The 22,649-nt window shown below is 38.6% G+C and overlaps 2 protein-coding genes across 3 annotated transcripts in view; one reads left to right on the top strand and one right to left on the bottom strand.

The window, feature by feature from the left end:
• The window catches only part of LOC146451552 (WD repeat-containing protein 17-like), a 32,953-nt gene extending 23,151 nt beyond the window's left edge, over positions 1-9,802 (bottom strand). Inside the window, exons 1-7 of one of the 2 annotated variants that reach the window (XM_085099014.1) lie at positions 9,564-9,802; positions 7,780-8,449; positions 7,213-7,517; positions 6,297-6,410; positions 4,873-4,927; positions 1,816-1,907; positions 1,006-1,088 (exon numbers count right to left, since the gene is read on the bottom strand). In XM_085099014.1, the coding sequence (XP_084955140.1) occupies positions 1,006-1,088; positions 1,816-1,907; positions 4,873-4,927; positions 6,297-6,410; positions 7,213-7,517; positions 7,780-8,449; positions 9,564-9,773 (1,529 nt within the window). In that variant the 5' untranslated portion in view covers positions 9,774-9,802. The remainder of the gene's footprint in view (positions 1-1,005; positions 1,089-1,815; positions 1,908-4,872; positions 4,928-6,296; positions 6,411-7,212; positions 7,518-7,779; positions 8,450-9,563) is intronic. The other variant, XM_085099013.1, reaches the window with a different exon arrangement.
• A 2,356-nt stretch (positions 9,803-12,158) lies between these two features.
• On the top strand, positions 12,159-20,996 carry LOC146451551 (uncharacterized). Its single transcript, XM_085099081.1, has 8 exons — positions 12,159-12,234; positions 13,641-13,722; positions 15,630-15,653; positions 16,258-16,467; positions 18,006-18,028; positions 18,874-18,988; positions 19,566-19,580; positions 19,988-20,996. Exons 2-8 carry the CDS (start codon positions 13,668-13,670, stop codon positions 20,473-20,475), a joined length of 930 nt encoding a protein of 309 aa, XP_084955207.1. The 5' UTR covers positions 12,159-12,234; positions 13,641-13,667; the 3' UTR covers positions 20,476-20,996.
• Positions 20,997-22,649: the final 1,653 nt, after the last annotated feature.

Genomic DNA, 22,649 nt, shown 5'->3' with positions numbered 1-22,649 from the left:
ACAAGGATGAATGATGTCAGACAAAGGAAGGTTGCTAGGCAATAATTTGCATACATCGGGAATATTTTACCGGATCACATTTAAACAGCATAGTTCATCAATATTTACTGGATGGAAATATCTTTGCAGAATCTTTTCCCTTTCTTCCAGAAATCTTTTTTGTGAAAGATTGCATTGAAGAACTATAACACGTTTTGTGGCCGTGGTAAAATAATTTTCCGTGGGAAATAAATTGAACACGACAGCGCTGCACGCTCGTTGTACATTTTGTCGTGTCAGAAATAGATTTCAACCGCAAACTAGCCTGTGGAACTACGAAAAGACCATCGTCATCAAAATTGTTGCCATGTTCAGAAACCTTTTACAATACGAGTAAAGAAGGCTTTTCACCAGCGGATAATTCGCTATCCAGTGGATAAAATCTATTGGTTGGAGAACATTTTATCCACTGGATAGAGTTGTCCGCTCTCTGTATAACCTTGGCCCTGAGATGTCTTTCAAAACTGTATGCAAATTAGCTCGCTTCAGTTTAACATTTTAACGGCTTTATAGTCGCGTAAGTTTTGGCATTTTGGTAAAATACCTTTTGAGTAGAGGACCAAAATAGTACGCTGGCCTGTAAGTTCAGTTTTTCTCAAAGATTGAAAGCGTTTTACCGAAAATGATGTGCATTATTTTAAAGTTTGACGGTGTCACGCAACAGACGGACCGAAAATACTTTCTATTATTTTTAAGTTCAACAATGTAGCCGCTGAAATTTTAAACTCAGCTTCGTTTATTGCATATACTTCACCTTGGTAGTTACACAGTACGTACAGATATAAAAGGACGAAAGAGCTACCTAAAAAAAGTCACGCAGCAGGCCGTACAATCGCACAACTTAGGGCTGTCGAACGCACTCTATAATCTTTGATTACTACTAGTTATAATTAACCAACAACACACAAGAATGTCATTATAGGGATGAATACTTTAACTGTTAAAAATGGAGAAATATTAACTTACCAAGATCCATCAGAACTACAGGAAGCTATTCTGCGAGAATCCTTGTGGTTCCAGCTGACATTGTAAATATTATGTTTACCATGCTGTTAATAACACAAAACGTAAACAAAGTGAAATAAGATCATTAACTTGATATTAACAACTAACAGAGAGGAGATCAAAAGAAGATGAAGAACACAAAGTCTAAAGATGATTCACTTACATGTTAGTAATATTATTTCTCACACAACTGGGAGCCATGCCAAGCCGTCTGTACACTTACATGTAATATTATTTACCTTTACCTCCTCCACATTATGAAGCCCTTACACAGTCAAAACTCTGCTAATGGACAACTCCCATAGGCGGACACCTCTCGTAAACGGACACTTGGCCATGCTCTCAGCTGCATACAAACACTACAATTTTAACCTCCTGGGCCGGGTTGTTCGAAAGCCGATTAACGCTAATCCACGGATTAAAAGTTAACCGAGGTTTTCATCTCGCTCATTAAAGATTAGTTTAAAGGCTCATTTTAATCTAATGGTGAAGAAAAGTGTTAGGAAAAACTGAGGGACAAAAAGTTTTGGACGAATCCTCACGGATTAGTAAATCTACTCGAATCAAAGTTCACGTTAACCCAGGATTAGCTTAATCGGGCTTTGAACAACTTGGCCCTGTAAGTGGACACCTCTCTTGAGCAGGCACTCTTTCTGGTCCCAAGGGTGTCCGTTTATGGAAGGCTCGACTGTATGTCCATTGCACTGAATTACTGATTTCTTGCTATTAAATTCAATATAATTTATCAATTATTCAATTATTGATACACACCTCAGTAAACCTCTTGATTATTTTTCCTTTGTCTATATCCCAGATAAAGACGCCATGTTTAGCTGTTGCTCCACATATGCAGTTGACATCTCCTTTGAAAAGTCATACAGTATCTATGTTGCGGTTCTGTTCAAATATTTGTTTTTAGTTTACTTAGATAATTTTTAAATCAGTTAAATGTTTGTTTCCCTTGTTTCAGATTCATTATTCCAGAAGAAAGGAAAATAAGAATGAAGCTGCTTTGAAAATTATTTTTAAACCCAAAACAAATTGAAGCCACACCATTCACATTTTTGTAACACTTTTTGTACTTAGTCTACACATTTTTGCAACAAGCTAGAAATACAGTCTGACATATGATACAAATGTGACAGTACTGAATCAGTACAGCTACTGAAAAGATTTAAGATTTACTGTCTGCGTGCTGCATGGCATTGAGGGTCAGGTTATTGGAGGAGGCTTATTGGAGACTGCAGAAGGGTTTAATAGGGATTATCGGCACTCATTTCTTGAGATAAATATCCTACAGTTTAAAAACTCATAAAGAACAATAATAGATTGAAACTAAAACAGTATAAATAGTAGTAAATAATGAATATGATTTCAGAGTAGTCATTTTGTCTATAAATAACTTCAATGTCAATATCTTAAAGGAAACTAAATAAAAATAAATCAGAATCAAAGGCTCCTGTGAGCCAACTCGTGAATGCAGATGACACATAGTAATTGAAATTTAGACGGCTACGGAAACTTCCTCAAAAGCTAAAAGAAATTATATCTTTGCCCGATTATGTAACGAAAAATGACCATTCTTGTACTATTAAAATGATTGTCAAATTATTCTGTACCGATTGAATAAGCCGATTATTCTGATGCGCCGATTAAAAAAAATCACGTGTTTTCTTTATTCAAAGTTCATAGGAGCACGCCATGTGCAGCTACGTCATGCAAATTCGTGTCCCTGATAGTCCGGGGCTACTGGATTTCGCGATCGGGCTAGTGGATTCTGACCATCACTTGCCCGATGGGCAAGTGAAGTTTTTTCGAGAATTAAAATTACAAAATTACTGTAGGGCAAGCCGATCTCACAAAGGGAAATCTGTTCAACAAAGTATCGCATTACATTTCATGCCCGACATAAATGCGTGAAATTTTTCCTTTGGAGTTCCGTCCACGCAATCCTCAAGTAAAAATAATGAACTATGACAAGCTCTTGCTAAATAAGAATTATTTATCGACCGCGTCCTTTTGCTTTCCCATAAATTTCCAGTTGTAAATTTCGAAAATGAAACATTTTTTCCCTGTGAAACCTCTATGAAAGCTGACAAGATCTTACATTATAAAGTGTTCATTTCAACAGAAATTTGCATAATTTTGTTTACGACGTCAATGATGCGTGACATGAAAGGTTCCGCTTTCGCGTGAAAACTGACAAATTAAATTATTTTTTAATTAAATTATTTCTAAATTAAATTATTTTTAATTCTTAAAAGAAACCGCACTTTGTAGAAAAAAACGAGAAAAACCTATAACTTTGCTCAGATTCAACGAAAAATCTCCATTCTTACACTGAAATGATTGTCAAATTATTCTCTACAGAATGAATGAGAGAATTCTGACGCCTCGTGAAAAAAAATTTTCACGTTTTTTTTTTCACTAATTGAGTTTACGACCCCGGACTTTCTGAAAAACTGAAAAAACTTGTAACGTTGCTCAGATTGAACGAAAAATCTCCATTCTTGCACTAAATGATCGTCAAATTATTCTCTACATATTGAATAAGAATTTCCTGATGCGCCGTGAACAATAAATGTTCGCGTGTTTTTCCCACTAATTGAATTTGAAACTCACTCACTGCGCACGCCCGAAAGTTAACGACAAAACCGACCGACCGACCAAGTCAAAAGCCAGCTATCGCTATAACTCGTTCATTGCGCTACGCGCATTCACGAGTTAAAAAGGGAGCATTTTTGGTTGGCATGCTTTTCAGCAGACAGGTGCTTTTGGCATTAGGGCCACTTATTAACACTTATTCAATGGGGAGCCATTAATTTTATGGAAAAGGGGGAATTGACCAATCTCACCCCCAGTTATCAATCAACCATAAGGGGGTAAACAACTTGAATTAATGTTTTACGACCCTTACTAATACAACTGGCTTAGTTTTTGGAATAAACCATGTTAACCAAATTAGAAACTGAATGATGTCTTATATTGCTGTGGTGATAATATGAAATTTTGGGATGTATTTTTTCCAGAGGACACTTGAGTCAACAATTTGCCATTACTGAACGACGTCTAAATTTGCATTTCATATACCCACAAAGGTGTGAAAGGAAGGAGGGGCTTGCCTGTTTACAGCGGAACTTCTTGTTTAATGGAATGCAGGTATACTAAAAGTACTATGCAACGGCATCAGTGCTCAATGCAGAGCACGGGACAGTTCCAGTTTATGTCTCAAAGTGATTCTGAGCAGCTGCATATAAATAGCATCATGATCTCCCTAAAAAAATCTACCACTTGTGACAAATCACATGGGTCAATCCGGTCCTGTATATGTATTTCTCAAACTCATTAATAATTCAAAAGTCAAAGACAAAGGAAATCATGCACCATGACGTGTTTGCCAATGGATAACTGATGAAAAACTCCCCGTTTTTGCATCCTTAATTTTCCCCTTCAAAATCAGTTCGTTAGAGAAGTTAATTATCAAACACTTGTCACAGTGTTTCATCACAATATCAAAACCCTCGAAGTTCGTCAAAAATACTCCGCTCTGCATCGTATTTTGAACTCTCTTCTCGGTGTTTGACATGTTATGAAACACTGTGTCTTGTGTTTCGATATATTACGTATTGACTAAAGAGTAAACCTTTTCTAATCTAGTGAGGATGCATATGGGATGGTGTTCCCTTACATAGTGGATCATAAAGATTTGAAACATATTTCTGGTCTTGCCTTAGTGATCATCAATTTTATTACTGACAATTAATAAATTTTGTTTTCTCAAGCTCACAAGTAAGATGCATTAAAAAACAAAACTCAAACACAACTTACCAGGAGCCCAGGAAAGAGCATAAATGATTCCTTCATTCCCAGGAGATGAATGCACCTGTACATGCAGTGAAATGGCAAAACCAAATTTACTTTTGTTCAGTTTCTAACAAGACTAGATGTACATATATGAGTATCATTATGGAGTATGGGTCTTGTTAACTGTGTAACAAAAGCGACAACAAGTTGGTCATGTGAAGTTCAGGGAAAGGGAGGAAATGTTACCCAAGTGCTGTCTAATGCTACCTGTTTGGCACACCCTGTATAGTCTGCATAGATTACAAATGAAAATTCCCTCACTCCTCCTCGCTCCCTTCTCTCGTTAAAGTGCGGAATATGTTACTTCTTCAAAAACTGGTTCACGTGTTGAGGATTTTACTGTACACGCATGTATGCCCAGTGATCTGGCATAACTCTCCTTTTTCACTAACTTATAATCTCATAACCCCTTAACTTATGCATGCTTTATTTAATTGAAAAGAAGAAAAAACTGCATGCAGTGTAGATCTATGTTGTATTAACCACTACGGTACAATCACGACAAAGTATAATAAAAATTATTATGTTGTGTCCTATTGTGGTTCAAATTTATCCTCGGTTTAAATTTTATCTTCCTGTTGTTGTTGGATATGATAATGTATGACAATGAATTTGAAACAATGGAAAATAATTTTTTTTTTAAACCAAACATAAAATTGAACTATGTAACATACACTATAAATAATATTAGTTACACATTTTGGATGAAACTTCATCTATCTTCAGTACAAGTTATTACAGCATTAAATAGAACCTGCTAGTGGGTGTGATATAAGTACAAGACAGATACAATAGTGTTAAGAATACAGTTAATTACATTGTGACAATAAATGTACAGCATATAACTAATTACAACTAAATTAGAAAACGTACTGTATACTGAGTATTAATATTTTTCTGTTCCGTTTCCTTATCATGATCATGCCGTAATTAGCTATATTTTTTACATTTCTTGTCACGATGCAATTAGTTTAAAATGCTGTACATTGATTGTCATGTTGTAATTAGCTATGTTCTTAACACTACTGTATCCTTCCTGCACTTATATCCCACCCACTAGAAGGTTCTGTTACTTGCACTAAAGAGAGATGGATCAAGTTTGGCCAATTGTATACATAAAAAAAAATTGAGTCCCTCTCGAAAATTATTTCCTGCCTGCTGGAGGTTCTACGGAAATTTGGTAATGAACACAAAATCATATGTACTTGTTAATAGAAAGTTTACTAATTAAAATTTCTTTTCAGTTTCAAGTTATTTTTATTTCATTTCTTTTCCAATACTACTGTACCATTACCATGAAAATAATAACAAAGGAAACAAAAAGAAAAGATGATTGAAAGAAAAATTAAAAAAAACCAAGCATTTAAAAAAAACACAAAAAAACTTACCGCAGTCATGGTGTTGACATCCCAGACTTTGATTGTGCCATCAAATGATGCTGTGGCCAACAAATCTGGACTTTCAGGTTTAAATTTGCAATCAAATATGGTCTCAATGTGCCCCTAAAACATTTAACACAATGCAAACTGTAAATTCAGCAACAAAGGGATTTGTTTAAGGAAATAATGATTTTTTTCATGTATAAAATGAAAAACAGCTGGCACTGACAATTGATACTAGAGCAGGAGTACATACATGTTCTTCCCAAAGTTACTTTAGGTTGAAAAATATCCACACTTATTCCCTGGACTGATTCTTGCATGTGAGTAAGCAGAAACGGGCGCAAAAGTATAAACTAGCAAAATTCTTTGATCGCACTACACTCATTCAATGGCTTGAACTGTTGGCACTCAAATACATAATTATATATGAAAACACTACAGGGCTGTGAACCATTGTGATTCCCGAATTGGAAGAAAGCGACAGAAAAAATATTGGAATGAAGAAACAAACTAGAAGAGGAGAAATCCTGTCATCTTCGCCTTGATTCACAATGTTTCTAAAGCTGAAACGCTAGAGTGCGAGGCATTATTATCTATCAAACAGTGGCTTGGTGGTCAACACCTCTAGTCTAACATACTGCATCAAGAAATAACATCATCTGTTTCCCAGATTGACAAAATTAGCCACGGCAGGAAACACAAACAGAAGATTAATCTGCATAGACAATTGTAGGCCTTTATATGTCCCACAGTCTAGTAGGCTGTATGGATTATCCCAATTTGATGGCATTGGGCAGAGAACTTGAAAAAAATGGCCTAACTTTTTTCAAGATTGTTAAACTTTGCACTGCACATACAGGTGACCTAGCTCTGTTAACAAAGCTCAATCGAAACCATCCTTAAATGATTTTAACAAACTTACCATCTCTCTGAGAAAGTTCCATTTCCGTTTTCCTAAATCATACAGCCCAACACCACCATCCATAAATGTACAAAGAATTCTTGCAGGAGGAAGAGCATAAGTGATGTGATTGGGCGATGAAGGTGGTTCATTTGCCGCTGAAGTTGACGATAATCCAGTGGATATTTGATTATTGTTATTTGGTGTTGTGTCCTGAAAAGGTTCTACTACAATGAGTGCATGAAAGCCAGTCATTTTCAGTTTAATACTGGTCATAGGAGAACTCTTGGAAACATTCCACACCCGTAAAATTCCAGCTTGTGTATCTGAAAAGAAAAAAAGACAAACAGCTGATTGAAATTGAACAAAAAAAACACACTTTCTGATGAAAGTTTCAACTGGAATATTAAGCAGTCATTGTTCATTTTGACTTTTTAAGGTTCTGTATTCCCTTTACCGAAATACCACATTTCCTCAAGTATACCTATATATTTCTCGATTTAGCTTTCTCCCTTAAATAAGCAATCCAACCCCTCCACACATTTCCAATCTGCACTATGTCATATTCTTAATTTCTGAATTGCTTACCTCCAGTCACAAATATCCCTGGTGCAGAGGGGACCCATGCCAAGGTATGGATCTTAATTGCCGAACTTGGTAATTGAAAATTCATGATCACAGTCATGGAATCGGTGTCAATCAATCTGGTTCCACAGTGTGCATTTGAAACTAACAAGTAATCAACAGACAATGGATCCCATTCAAGGCTCGTCACAGGATCTTCCTCATCCAGATCCTCAACAGTTTCAGGACGTAAATAGTGTTTAAAAGTTTTCTGTCCAGGGCTTACAACAGATATACTTCCATCAGCATGGCCAAAAACAAGTTTCCCTATCTTTTTCTGATTCCAACGAAACTGGCACACATCAGAAAAAAATGTCATTGATTCCAGATACTTGGATATTATCTTGTCAGGAGGCGCGGTATAGTTCCAAATTTGCATGGGTCCACGTCCATACATGTAGGCTATGGCATCCTGGTCATGTGGACACCATCCGATGCACACTGGAGCAGTTTTGAAGTTGTCCAATGTGCTGATGATTTTTTGTTGTGAGACACTCCATATGCAAAGTTTGCAATCACTGCTGGCTGTTGCAAGAAGGTCTGGGCTCTTTGGATGCCATGAAATACATGTGATAGTTTTCTTGTGCTGCGCCATAATGGCTGACGGACGGAATTCATTAAACTGACGATCCAACTGAAAAAAGAGTAATATGTTATTCATTTATTGCTACAGCACCAGACAGAAATGCAATTTAAGTTGAAGATTACAGGAACAGAAAGCCTCAAGAAAGCCCAAGCCTGATAAAACTGCCTACACTTACTAAAGCCCAGAGAAGGTAACATGCCTAGTGATCCTTGTACAGTACCGGACAGAAGTAACCTAACAGGGAATGCATTCTGTCTAGTGTTCTCTGTTAGAGATTCAGCGGCCAATACGGTGGCCAGGGAGATTCAATCCATATCCAGGAGACTCCCAGATAATCTGGGAGAGTTGGCATATCTGCAGCTGGTGAGAAGCCCATGATCATTAACAAATAGAATGTACAGTAGTGTCTACACACTGTAAATTGACCGTCTTTTTTGGAAGTTCTCTTTGATTCCACAAAATTGATATAATTCCTACGCAGTTTAAATCCTTCCAATTGCCCCACAAAAGGGGCGCTGGAATTTGCATTTCCGTGGACATCAAAACATGTCTAAATTTTCTGGGGTAGCAACCGACAACATGCCCTGGCAGGAATCCCCTCGAGGCGATCGCTTAGAGCTTCGACCTCCCCGGAAAAACAACTGATCGCAACATTTTCAACACCTAAAACATAGATTTTATCGAGACATTTGTTAATATGATAGACGTAATCTTACAATATTTTCCTCCACAAAAATTTTTCCGCTTTGCAAGGTTTTAGATTTCTACGTTAAAAATGTCCGATTTACATGAAAATATGACACTTCCAAATTAAAGATGGCAATTTCCTTATTTAACCATCTGCTCAAAATAGAGTGGTCATTTTTACGAAGCAACCCGCGAAAGGAGACGGTGTTTACGTAGTGTGAATTTTTATATTGAGCAATCACGCCAGAACAGCCAACAAATAAAATGCCCAAAGCTCGCGCAAGTGAAAGTTTTAAACAAATTCCATTTGATTTCGATTTTCTTTAGAACCACACGGTAGAAAGAACAACACGAATGACCATGAAAGGAAATTTAGCAGCTAAAATCGGGCTGGAAAAGGCCAGAACCAGTCGTTCGGAACATTCCATGGTTTGCCCTTAGTGACGATAGTAATTACAAGCTCAAAGCAACCCACCTCATAAACGTAAACTGCCAGCGTCGCGCAGTACGCAAATCGATCGCCATTGGTGCTTGCTGCGCACACATCGAGGTTCCACGGCTGGCAGCCAGCTGCCAGGAGGCTAACTTGTCTCATAAGACTCATGATCCAGCCCCCAAAACTGGACAAATTTAGCGGAGATTCAATAACATTTTCCCTCGCAAACTTTGCCCGCCATCTTATCATAAACACTCATATCCAGTCCCCACGATCGAAGTTTCGCGCGACCGCACATTGTGGCAGCAAAAAGCCACCCTAGATAAATCTACTTGAAAAATATTTAAACCTGAGTATCAGGTCTTCCTGATACTCAGGCTAAAAGAATATCATATGCACTGAAAGATATCCGCTGGAAAAATCCCAGTAATAAATTGAAGCAGCTGTCATTAAACATTAGTCAAAAGATCCGCTAACCGCACTCGAGAATAAAATATAAAATTTTGCTAAACAAAAGCCCCTTTTAGTCATAAAAGCCTGAACGAATAATAGCATTTTGATTGTTTTGCTATCCTGATTTTTTAATTGTTTTTTTTTTCTTATACTACAGTAAAATTATCCCTTTTTCAAATAAAAAATTCAATGTAGGACTGGTCAGTCCGAATGTACTCTTATCTTACTATCTCAGTTGTCGAGAGGCGGGCAGAAAATTTTGATGTGGGCGGTCTTGTAACAAGTGTTCACAGAATAACAATATGATTTACAGCCTGAATTTCGAGTGCAAAAAATTGCTTTTGCTCGCTTTTTGGTTGCTAACGTTTTAAACTAGTCACTTATTTCCAATTCTGGTAATGGAAATCTACCGAAAGTATTGCTCCATTAAAAATAAAAATTACGATTGTGTACTGAAAGCTACAAATCATTTTCGAGTTTTTATTACAAGACGAGCAGTGCTTAGTATTTAAAACAACAAGTGCTCGGCCGGGTTTCTCTGTGATCAAACCCAAATTATCATAGAAGCAGGTGTTTATCGTAGAATTTAAAGTGTCGAAAGCGTTTATTTCACAGTGAATTAAATTTACGTTCACATCTGGTGGTTAATAGTGTATTTTTCAAAATATTCTTCTCCTGAAAAATGAAATGTTTCTCATAGTTCTAGACTCCCCTAAGAAAGCTCAAGGCCGAAAATCGAAAAGCTATTTCATGTGGACTGAAATTGTTAGCCAACGGCAATTCGACTTTAAATAATTTTCAAAGCTCACACATTAGAAAAATTAACAATATTAAGAAACAAAAACTACTGTTCACTTGTATTAAATTTAAACTCCACCATTCGGTAGAATCTGCTACCGGCGGAGTTTGGCCCCTCGGGAGGTCGAATTGAGAAAGCGGCAAAGCCCGCGGCTTGGCGTAGATAGCAAGCCACACAATGGCAGATTTCGTAAGAATTCATTGTCTGAATGGGAAAAAAACGAATCCTGGTGTCATAATATTTCTGGCCAGTAACTGAATTTGATACATAAGAAAATTCTAAATACTAGGTGAGAAAAGATTCAGTGTGGGCTGAAAAGTGGGTCGATCAATGCTCCGTTCATTTGCCTGCAAATTTAATTTTCCTGTCTTTGAAAGCCGGTTCTGCATATAGATGTATATTGGAAAATCACTCACGTTTAGCAATTCAGCAAAACATCTCTCGGATTTTGAAAGAATAATTTTTACTTAGAATCGTTAGATTTTAATTTATAAGCAAATCGAAAATTTAAGTCTTATGGAAATTATTTGACTGTGGGTTCAGGTTTTTCAACATCCAAACTCTGTATTTTCTGCCATGTTCAGCCTATTTCACGTATACCGCGAAAAGCGGTGTATTATTCATAAGACAAGTACCGCATAAGGAAAGAGTTCCAAAGCGTCCTAGACCGGTCGAAAAAATTCAAGGGAATATGGATGGATGAGAGAGAGCTAAGTCAACGGTGATGCCAAGTTGAATATGATGGCAAAAATTCGCCAATTAATGCACGAGAGTTATGTCTTTACTGATATGTTTTTTTTAATGTATAATTCTTATATTTTCTTTTCATCACCCGGCAGATGATCATCGGAAAACAAATAAAATAAAGGCACATGAAAAGCTCTGCAAATATGCACTGCCATCTGTCGGCTTATTGTTTCTCCGTTCTGTTTTTGCGGTTGAAAAAACAAAACCTCTCGAACATTTGATGACGCGAATATAACACTGGCTGGCCAGAGGACAGTTTCAACAAATTTGGCAAAAACGCAAGAATTTAGTATAGCGAAATAATAATTTGTCCTTCCAAAAAAGGGGATTTTTCACATGCGCGAATTTATCTTGAAAGAAGGTCTCAATGGAAAGCGATCGAAATGGCTTTAATTTTAACCGTCAAATGTTAAATGAAGAAACTCATATATTTTTAACCATCTGCTTCCAGGGAAGGCTTAAAGAGACTTTGTCATCTATTTTTAGTAACGTTTTAAAAATCCAAGGGGCTTTTTATCATTATAATGAGCACAGCTGAAAAACAAACCAAATCACCCGCTACTTTTTGACGGATGACGATCCACCTGGTCAGCGGTAAACGGTGTCGATTCTCTAATTCTCGACAAATGAGGTAATACATGGAACAAATTAGTTATGCACAGAAACGAACGGGCGAGAAAATAGAGAAAAATCCAAGTTGTCCTTGAAAAGGTAAGTTTTGGTTATGGACGACTCCCTTCAGACCGTTTTAAATTGACCTTCAAGAAATATTCTGTAAAAATTCTCTCACTACGTTTTCAGAGAACGTAACGAATCTTTCCCGGACTGAAAGGAGGTTTGTCCGACGGAGTTAACCACATTTGGATTTGCTATGTTTCTTGAGGGTCAACCAGAATTTTATCATCTGAGAATTGAAGCTACCATCTAAAAGGAAGCTGTTCCATGTTGTAATTCCCAGTACTTTATATTTTGATATGTTCGTCAAAGTAGTACCAGATATGCACAGTTGTAGTACAAGTTGTATGGAGCGAAAAAAAAAAAAAAAAACGAATTTGCGTTCAGATTTCGCAAAAGCGGTCAAGTGAAAAACCAATGGTGTCACATCTTTATTATTAAAGAGCTAGCGCTGTTACTTTTGAAGATCAATTCAATGACGGTTTTCAAGCAAGACGGCCGACGAATGTTTCAAAACTACTCATGTATGAAGCACCAACAACCTGCCATTAGAATCAGCGGGTACTCAGGCTAGATAAAGTGAGAAGATCGGCTTCAGTTGAAGCAAAGGCATTGTATAGTGCACGTTTCAGCTGAGAACAAAATCATAGGGAAAATATGATGGGAGATGGGCTGGAATATTAAAGCATTTAAGCTAAATGTGCTCACGTAAAAAAAAGGAGGAGACTATTTGCGACAGGGCGGTGAAGATCATGTTTTCATTACTGTCATTTTCGATCTTTACCCGCGCTAAAAACTTTTAAAACGTGAAAAACAAGACAAGACAATTTATTTATCACATCAATAAAAATCCGGACGTTTTTTAATCAGATCAGCAATATTAGTTTGTTTTAGTGCAGTCTCAAAAGTGGTCAGCACTTCCGACTAACTTTCGATGCCTCAAGAATTGATCACTGTGCTCGTATTGTTTCCTTAGACGAAAAATGTTATTTCCCATTGTCTCTCTCAATCCGCGTATATAAATGGGAACAGAAAATTGTTAGGAACCCTGACAAAATGCTTTGGACAACTTTGCGAGGGACAAGCATCCCATTCAAGGGGGACTGGGGAAAATACGGCAGTGATAAAAATAAATCACTTAATTTAAGCGCCAATGTTTTTAGGGCAAAGCAATAATTGAGAACACTTTCCAGAATTTAAAATGCTGGTTTTGAGAAGAGGTGAAAATCGGAGTACCCGGAGAAGAGCCTCTCGGAGCAAGGACGAGAACCAACAACAAACTCAACCCACGTATGACACCATGCCAAGTCCGGGAATCGAACTCGGGCTAAATTGGTCGGAGGCAAGTGCTCTCACCACTGCGCCATCCCTGCTCCCATAGTGATGTTTCTAGTGAGCTGGCCGAGTGGGGCACTTTACCAATATTCGTATTATTTTTATAGGTGAAAAATCGCTGGATGACTTGAAGTATGAGGACATTTGTAGTTTTACTTTTAGCTGGTTGTGCTGTACTATGCCAGTCAGGTAATGTATCTTGTTACTTCCTCAATCCAAATGATTTGAATCGCGCGCAATCTCATTAGTAGGGAGCCTATTAAAGCAACAACGTCGGCGACGGCAACGAAATATAACTTCATTTTATTTGTGCTACTTTCCGATTATTTTAACTCATTCAACTTATGCAAGAACAGCGAACTAATCAGGAACCAAATTGTTAGGCGTGGCGTTCAAGTGCTAACGTTCTCAACAAAACCTTGAATTTAGTCATTTCACGTTGTTGTTTTGCAGAGGGCGGCAAAGAAATGTACTAAAATTGAAAGCGTACTTGCAGGACGATTGTTGTTCCTCATTAACTCTATTGTTTTACGGCGTTGTCGTTGCCGTCGCCGTCGTAGTTGCTCAAATGTGAGCAGGACGGCTGGCGTTTTATCTGGACCAGCCACGCTCGTTTACCTTTCCAAATGTCCTTTAAAAATAACGTTATTATCTATAAGAATAACAAATAAAATACATTATTAAATTCTCAGCCTCGGATATTGCATTTCTAGCGTTCTGATTGGTTCACTAAATCTCGGTTATCAGCTCATATACCGTAGTTTGACCTTATATGGAAAACGAATGCCCCAGGTGTCACTAAGCTAAATTTTTTTTTCAGCGGGAAGCAAAAGTTTCTTCAGAAAAATGTAGAAAAAAAAGGAAAAGAAAGAAATTCCAAACAATGCCATCTCAATATAACAACAATAAAAGCCACAAAGTTCGGTATGACACTATTTAATGGTATGTATCTCCGAAGTTTCCTTCAAAATCTTCAAAATTGCAAGATTTTACAATTTTTTAGATCACATAACAACAATAATATAAACAACCGGTTACCTTCAAAAATTTCAGGATGGCTTGCAAATCCTGGCGGTAAGAGGTTAAAACCAATCGAAGAAATTTCTCAGGAAGAGCTTTATGCCTGCCTTTATGTTTTTACGAATTTACGAGGACTTGAGATGGTTCATCTATGAAATCCGTACGAGCGGCGGCCAAAATGTTCGTTTCCGTCGCTCGGCACCACTCAGCAAAACATTTGCACTAATGTGCACAGCTCTTACGCTTCCCAAATAAGCTTGAAGTTTAAAAACTTGCACTGAATGCTTGTCTCAGTGAGGTTGTACCTCGTACACTTGGACTTGCCTGAAGTGTTTTAAATCGTCCGCGAGGAATTCAGTTCAGCATGAAAAAGGCCGACCTTGCCCTGATCTCTTCCTTCGCTCGGCACCACACAGCAGAACATTTGCTCAAATGTGCACAACTATTACGCTTCTCGGTGAGCTTGAACTCCAAAAGCACTTGAATGCTAGTCTCAGAAAGGTTATAATTCGTACATTTAAACATTTCTTGAATTTTAGATGTCCGACTGTGTCCGATTTTCTTCGCTTTCGATTTTTCATTCAACTCCGTTTGCAAAGAGCTGCGCGTGTCATGTGATCATTAGGTTTCGCGCGCTTTGGTCGGAGGTTGCCTCAATATCCGGTCGTTTTAATTTGACAGAAATTTTTTCTTAAAATATAAAAATTCAGTAAACTTCAACAGCAATGTCTAAACGCGGAGAATTTAATAAAACAATTATTCCATTCGCGCTTGTTGGATATGAGATTAGTTATAGCCAACTCGGCGCTTCGCGCCTCGTTGGCTATTTACCATCTCATATCCAACTCGCGCTCATGGAATAATTGTTAATTAATATTACCTGGCACGCTATTCGTGCCAGATCTAGAAACATGCCAGGAACGAGGCTATCATGCATAGAACAAGAATAGTAACTGACCAATATTTTTGTACCCAATTACTATTACGCATGCTCTCAGTCAATTTAAATTAATGGCTTTATGAGATCTTCCTCTGCTATTCTTTTACTGTAACGTCTTTGTTTTCTTTCCAAACAGGGTCAATTCAGAGAAACAAAAGAGGTCAGTAACAACTCCCCTCCCCCCTCCCACCCTCTCCCTTAGGAATGGATTAAAAGTGCCGATATTCTATTTAAACATACGGCTACTCTTTTTTGTAAACAACATTAAAAAAACCTGGCGAAAATACATATTCCTGCCAGCACTACCGTAATTGCCCTCATATATCACCTATGTTTATATTACTGCGCATTTTCGTCTATCTTCCAAACTAAGTCGGTCGAAATCGGCGTCAATGTTTTCATTAGCGACAGAAACGACCTGTCCAATCGAAGTCGGCTAAATTATATGAAACTGGCTTCTAAAGTCCCCATGTCTTTCACCGTTTAATAGCGCGGAGAACAGTCAAGATCGTTTAATTAAAAATATTTTTTTACTTACTATTTTTGAATAGAGAACAATACTTGACCGTCTTTTGATGTGGCTGGGACCTAGTAAGCACTGAAAAGAGCTTTCTTATTTAAGTCTTGATTGTGGCCACGAGGATTTCTGATTTCACCAAGCAACCTAAATGACATCAATTGAGAGACCTGTCGTTGAGATAAAATGTCTATTCACAACAGTAGATACAGCAGCTGCCCACCAAAACCTTCACTTTTTTATCCAGGTTATCTGTCACGGACTGGTTTTTGCGCCAAACCCGAGGAGAACTTTAAAATTAAGGATCCACGACTGAATTTTTGGGGCGTGGCATATGTACTGCCGGATGATGCTAACCCCAAATGCACCGAATCCGAGTGTTCAGAAGACAGCCACTGTGATGCTGACAGGAAATGTTGCAAGAACTACTGCGGAGGCATGGTCTGCACGCCTACAAGTAAGAACTAGGGGCTTCTAACTTGTGTGATAAGATCAGTAAGATGCCAACGGGCTTTCTATAAAAGCGATAATCTAGCCTCAAGATGACGGACACATACCCACGAACTGTCATTTTAAAAGGGTAGATGGCTGCCATCAGTTCTCTGATGAAATCGTAAATTAGGGGCCTCAGTATGAAGTAAATTTTGGCTCCTGGTACAACGTCATCTCTCATTGACACGGCGAGGAGAAATTCTTACACATGCGGTCATGGACCTCAGTTGAGGAGACGGGCGATACTTTAAAATATTAGGGCGCTTTCCATTTGTCAGAATAGGCCGGACAGTTCAATCATTTCGCAAACGGAATGATGGAACACACTGGGAATGTGCCATTTTGAAGTCGAAGAATCTGTCCCTCAAACTGGTACAATCCATTTGCCGACCGACCAGTTCTTACAAATGGAAAGCGCCCTTAGAGAGCTTAGCTATAGAAGAGTGTTGGCCGGATTGCCCTATATGAGTAGCAGAGTAATGAAAAATGAAAACCGAGATGTTACACAGCTGTCCACATGGACGGTTACTCCACTATAAAAGCCATATAACTAGGAGAGTATGTGCCGCGGCCATAAAGTTAAATGCTACTATTTTGGAGTCGTTTGGTCCGAAATAATGCATACATTTGCCCATTTGGGTCATGTTTTACCTAATGGTATGAAACAAGGTGGCGTGAAATTGAAAAACACTCTTGAGAGGTTTGTGCTGATAAAATTTACAACAAATCAAATGTTTTGGTCTGAAATAAAGTCAAGATGTCAAACTGAGCCACACATCCCCGTATTCATTCAAAACTGTTCCCTCGAAGAAGACTTGTTTTTACCACAGGTACATTTCGGTTTTCATGTCGTCCACAGACGGTATCGGGAAGCCCATCACTCTCTCAGTTCTTAAAGTGCAACTAGTGAAATCAGGGTTGGTCTATAGTAACCAGTGATTTAGACGGTGTTTCATATTTATGTCGCATACAGCAAAGTTCGGTACCGTCTTATGGCCGATTTAGATAGCAGCCTCGTTCTCAGGAGGAAGAGAGAGAACGGGGTTGTTTAGATAGTACAGCTTTGTTGTAAGCGGCATGCTGACGACTTTGATGATAATAATAATGACTTCAGTTGTAATTGATTGAGCGCATTTTCTATGCATGATATTCAAATGCGCTTTACAACACTGTGTAGGGGAGTTTTACCAGACTGCTTGCAGGATACGAGTACCGTGCGCTACAGAAATCGCCCACGACATCGATCGACAGTCAAAAGCAAAACGCGTACTGTCTAAATCAGTCATCGACAGTTAGAATAAACTGTACATCCGAAACATGTTTTGGAAAACTAAAAGTTGTCCTGCTTTCATCGTGAAAATTTTTCTCAGTAGCTGCTTTTACCCAAAATAACCATTAAGCTCAAGAGGCTTTTAATCATCATTTGTATACCAGAAACGGTTGGCGGCCTTTTTAACATTGTTTTAATCTTAACATTAACATTATATTTCTCTTTTATTTCAGTGAGGGATCCTAATCCGTGTAAGGTAAACTATACAGTATTTTTTGTGGATTGTGTTCAATTTGAACTATGTTTTCAAACTTCATGGCTTGTTCACTAGCTGCTGTATTTTCAATATAAAACGTTCATTTCATCTGCCGAAAGTTTAAACCGCTCTGAGTCAAATAACTTTCAAGTACCTCCCTAATGAAACCGCAACACTGACACACGGCCTGAAGACTTTTAAAAATTAACTTTTAGATTTTTGACTTTGTAGCGCATATTTGAAACTCATTACCAGGCAATATTCTATTGCCGGAAGAAACAAATTAAAGGGGGAGATTCGCTGTCTTTGTTTACAGTCATAGTCATAAGTTACTGAAATAACTGCATTGGGATGATCTGACTGCGTAAAAAACTTAACGCGACAGCGACATGATAGAGACCAAACTGAGAATCAAAATGCAACCATGCTCCACACTTGGTTTATTTTTGCAGTTTTTATTCCTATTGCTATCTTAAAAGTTAAAATTTTCATACTTTTTTTTTTAATTTCTAATCACATCTTCTTAATTATTTTGTGACATTTTATTCAGTCGTAATTTAACTTTACAGGCAAAAACTAACGAAAGAAAAGTCCTACGTTTCGACGACATCTTGGCGCCATTGTCAAGGAAAACTAAAATTGAATATGCGATTTCAAGATGTCGCCGAAACGTAGGACTTTTCTTTCGTTAGTTTTTGCCTGTATATGTTTATCTAAATCATTGTTGATTTTAATTTAACTTTATCTAAATTATTATGGTCCATGCAGTCGAATAACTGAAAACTAGCTTTTTAAGCCAAGTATACATATCTACTTTAAATAAAATCTCTGTCTATGTCTATCAGAAATTCCAGTGTCCAGTTGGTCAGACGTGCAAGGTTCAGTACGTACCATGCGTGATGCCCAAATGTAAGGACGCCATCGCCGTAAACAGACCAACATGTATCAAGGATCCAAACGGTACGTGTACTTTGCTTGATGCTCCAGAGGTGTGGGGTGGGGAAGGCTGGGAAGGGGAAGTGGAAGGGGTGGGGGTGGGGTGGGAGATGGATGCACGAACTTCACGCTTACAGACCGACAAGTATCAAGAATACAAAGTGTATGCATACCTTCATTGCTCAATGTTTTAGGGGTGTGGGGTGTAAGGGTTGCTTGACAAAATTGGTGGAAAGGATTGCCCAGTTCCCCCTTAAAGTACAGGACTCTCCTTCGAGTGATGGGCACGTGTGACAGCACAATGCTAAGAAGGGAAGAGTTACAATGCTTTGCTGACAATAAGCAACCGAGGAAGGGGGGGGGGGGGGTGGGCAGGGTAAATGCTGTTGGTGTTTTAATTAAAGATGTTGAAAAAAACAAAAACAACAACAACAACAACAACAACAACAACGAAGGGCTTTGATCACCATTCCAGTCAATTCTAGAAACACATCAAGTGCCTTTCGACCTCCCAAGATAATGCTGAATGTATCTAAACGACAATTTTCTTTTGTTTCTTCTTCCTTTTCGGGATTGTCTTGGATCCTTTCTGACGGAACAGCTGTAGCTCCTCCAGGTAAGTAAATTCCCTTTAAGTGACTTTTGTACTTTTTATATCGCGATGTAGTGCTTCGTATTGTTCGTGATTTTAACCTGCCTTCCATGAGTTCCCCGGTGAATTCTAAATTGGCGCCAAACTAAAGAAATCTCGTACCCAGGGTACTGGCAGCCTCGTTAGCGCTCGACAATCAACTATCAATCGTGTATTAACCACTGACCCTTTAGCTTGCTTCTTGTTCTTTCGCGCAATGATTCGCGCATGCGCATGAGGTTGGGAAAAAAGTGCAATTGGTGTGCAATCTAAAAACACAGGGTAACAGACAGTTGAATTGAATCTCTTGAAAACCACTTTGTGAAGGAGCTTTCTGGTAACATATTGATTAATAATAATATTAATCCAAGAGAATTAATTTATTTTTGCAGCACCTCCAGCAGCACCTGCAGCCCCAGGGTACCCTGGACAGCCAAACTTGGCGCCCTCTTTGTTCAATCAACAACCCCTGGCATACCAACCCCAGCCACAGCAATATCCACAGGCACCCCAGGCATCTTTCATGCAGCAACCAATGGCACCCATCCCTCCTGCAATGGCACCTTTGGGAGCATATCAAAACGACGAGCCTGCTAATGAAGCCGGTTTACAAGCCGGTTTTACCGGAAATCAACCTGATTCGGAAAATGGTTTAAGCGATGCTGCCTTGGCCAAGGCCTTACAAAGTGAAAATCAACCAATGGCCTTTCAGAACGACGTCCCCCCACCCGGTGATCAAAGTAACTTTTTTCAAGCACCACAACCAACAAACGAACAGCAACAACAACCTTTAGTGGATGAGCCAGCAAGCGAACCTTCAGCGGTTAGTCCCATGGTAGCTCCTCAGCCTAGTTGGGACCGAAGCACATTACTTCAGTGAGTGCGTCATGTACACACCTCTGATCCACGACTTTCAATGCATGGTTTACTGACATTCTCAGTGACCCAGGGGGAGATAGTGGGGGCGAGGAGAAAGAATTTTCCTGGCTTCTACTATCCTTCTCGGTTACTGACAGAAGCCCAAATGAACTGCAAACAGTAGGTGCTGTTCGCTCATACTTCAAGTTCATCGTTGCAGAAGTTACTTGCGTACTAAATGTAAGTTATCACATTTTTTACCTGTAAAATTGAATTTCAAAACACAAAAAAACGAATGGCTAACGTCAAGACGCAAGGCCAGACCAAACTTTTATTGTGCGGGGAAAAGTCGATAAAACTTATCAAATCCTTCTGATGGAAGATCCTCGTTGTATATAGAAACACTGTGCTGGTTTTCAATCCGATTTAACTTGTGCACAATTTTCATTCTCTGGGTAACAATAATAATAATTATGATAATAATAGCGAAGACAATGTGATAGTAACTGCTAAGGAAGGAATAAATAAAACACCAAGTTTCCATTTTCTGTCCTTTCTACAACTATGAGTAGGTACGAATGTCACGCAAATGCTGGATTATGCTGCAGTCGAGTGGTTTTAGATCCGATAAAACACGTGCTGTGAGTTTTTTGAACGGCTTCAAAAAACATTCCTGGAAAAGCGTGTGTCAAGAGAGTTCATAACAATGCTGCTTTGTGAACGTTGGAAGTTAGGATACGAGAAAAACGCCGCATACTAATGAAATTAGAACAGTCCGTGAAAGATAAGGTTTTTGCTTTGCAACGTTTTTAGTAAAACAAAAAATGATTTAGTAAACTCACAGACGCACAAAAAACTTATCAGCTGGAGCTCTCAAAGTAAAAGCCTTATCTTTAACGGACCATTTTTTACGTTTGACTGCATTCAAGGGTAGGGCTTATGTGTGTGTCGCGGAAAGCCGATTTGCAAGGAGAGATAGGGGTGGAGAAGAGGGACTTATCGAATCCACTTTTTGAAAGAATGATCAGAACGTGAAACTGCACCACCATTTGTTAGCGCTTCCCTGTATACAGACACCTTTGGAGAGTCTACGCCAAGGTGAATTGCTTGATACGATATTGAAAGCATTGGTCCCCCACAAATCTGTGGAAGTTTCTGTTGATTGGTTTCGGGACTTTAAGACTGACCAATCAGGAGGAAGAACAAAAGACGAATTTAAGGACGGTGCCTACTGTTGTTACTGCGCATCTTGTGATACTCGGTTTCCTATGGGTGGGGGCTGTTAATACAGGGATATTTTTGCGCGGTTTAAAACTATTTGGGGAAAGCAGACTTAGCAAGTGCTTCTGGTATACATGCATTTTTCAGAGATCATAAAGCTTCAATTTGGAAAAAAAACGCCATACTTTGCTTTGTATTTTACTGCTTTTTAGAATAATTGTTGCATAATGATCTTTAAAAAAATGCGTGGTTCCCCCCAATTTTCTTTTTGGATTTTCATAGCCCTTCATAAGATCTGCTTTTCCCGCATAGTCATAAACCGCGCAAAAATACTTCGGTATTAGTAGGCACTGTCCTAAAGCCTTGTTAACACGTACAAGGCAAGCATAAAGGTGATGTTCCACGGTACGATTTTTAAGAAAGTTTTTGAGTAATAGCTCGTGAAAAACTTTTTCAAAAGCAGTTGTTGTGCCAACTAACCCAAGACTTTAAGAGTCGGTTTCTTTTTCTACCTGGTGATCATTTTATAGCTTTTAATATTTAAACTGATCTCGGCCGAAGTCCTTAGCTGAATTCAATTCAAGTGGACCGTTCGCAGTCCCTATCTTCCCGTGTGACTGTCGCGATCGTATGCCTCGATGGAACGGAACTTTCTTTTCGAGGACCCCCTCGGTACTTGGCGCTCTCCCCAGGCTGCGCTCGCCATTACAGACCAAGGTGGCGACACTTCGAGCTCGACAATTGCTTGAGCAAATAATGGACTGGAACAGTCTAAAGAGACAAGAAACTTTCAGGAGCGGAATCTTTTTTTCTCGAATTGGTGCAAGAGCTATTTTCACCTTCCTGAAAAACCAAGCTGACCTTCCTCTGATTTGATGATTTTTGACTCTCTGAAAACCAGACGCCATTTTTCTTACGGCAGCCCAAAATGAAAATAAAATCTACTTTATCACAAATGACCTGAGAAATTTCATC

The sequence above is a fragment of the Pavona decussata genome, unplaced genomic scaffold (genome assembly GCF_977016875.1).
Source record: "Pavona decussata unplaced genomic scaffold, jaPavDecu1.1 SCAFFOLD_386, whole genome shotgun sequence".
In the NCBI taxonomy this organism is placed as follows: domain Eukaryota; kingdom Metazoa; phylum Cnidaria; class Anthozoa; order Scleractinia; family Agariciidae; genus Pavona; species Pavona decussata.
This window is presented reverse-complemented; position numbering and strand designations above follow the sequence as displayed.

Excerpts from the sequence above, each read along its gene's own strand:
- LOC146451551 (XM_085099081.1), top strand. The coding sequence starts at position 13,668 with ATGAGGACATTTGTAGTTTTACTTTTAGCTGGTTGTGCTGTACTATGC. Across the intron at positions 13,723-15,629 it reads TGCTGTACTATGCCAGTCAG|GGTCAATTCAGAGAAACAAA; the intron begins GTAATGTATCTT and ends CTTTCCAAACAG. Across the intron at positions 15,654-16,257 it reads AATTCAGAGAAACAAAAGAG|GTTATCTGTCACGGACTGGT; the intron begins GTCAGTAACAAC and ends TTTTTTATCCAG.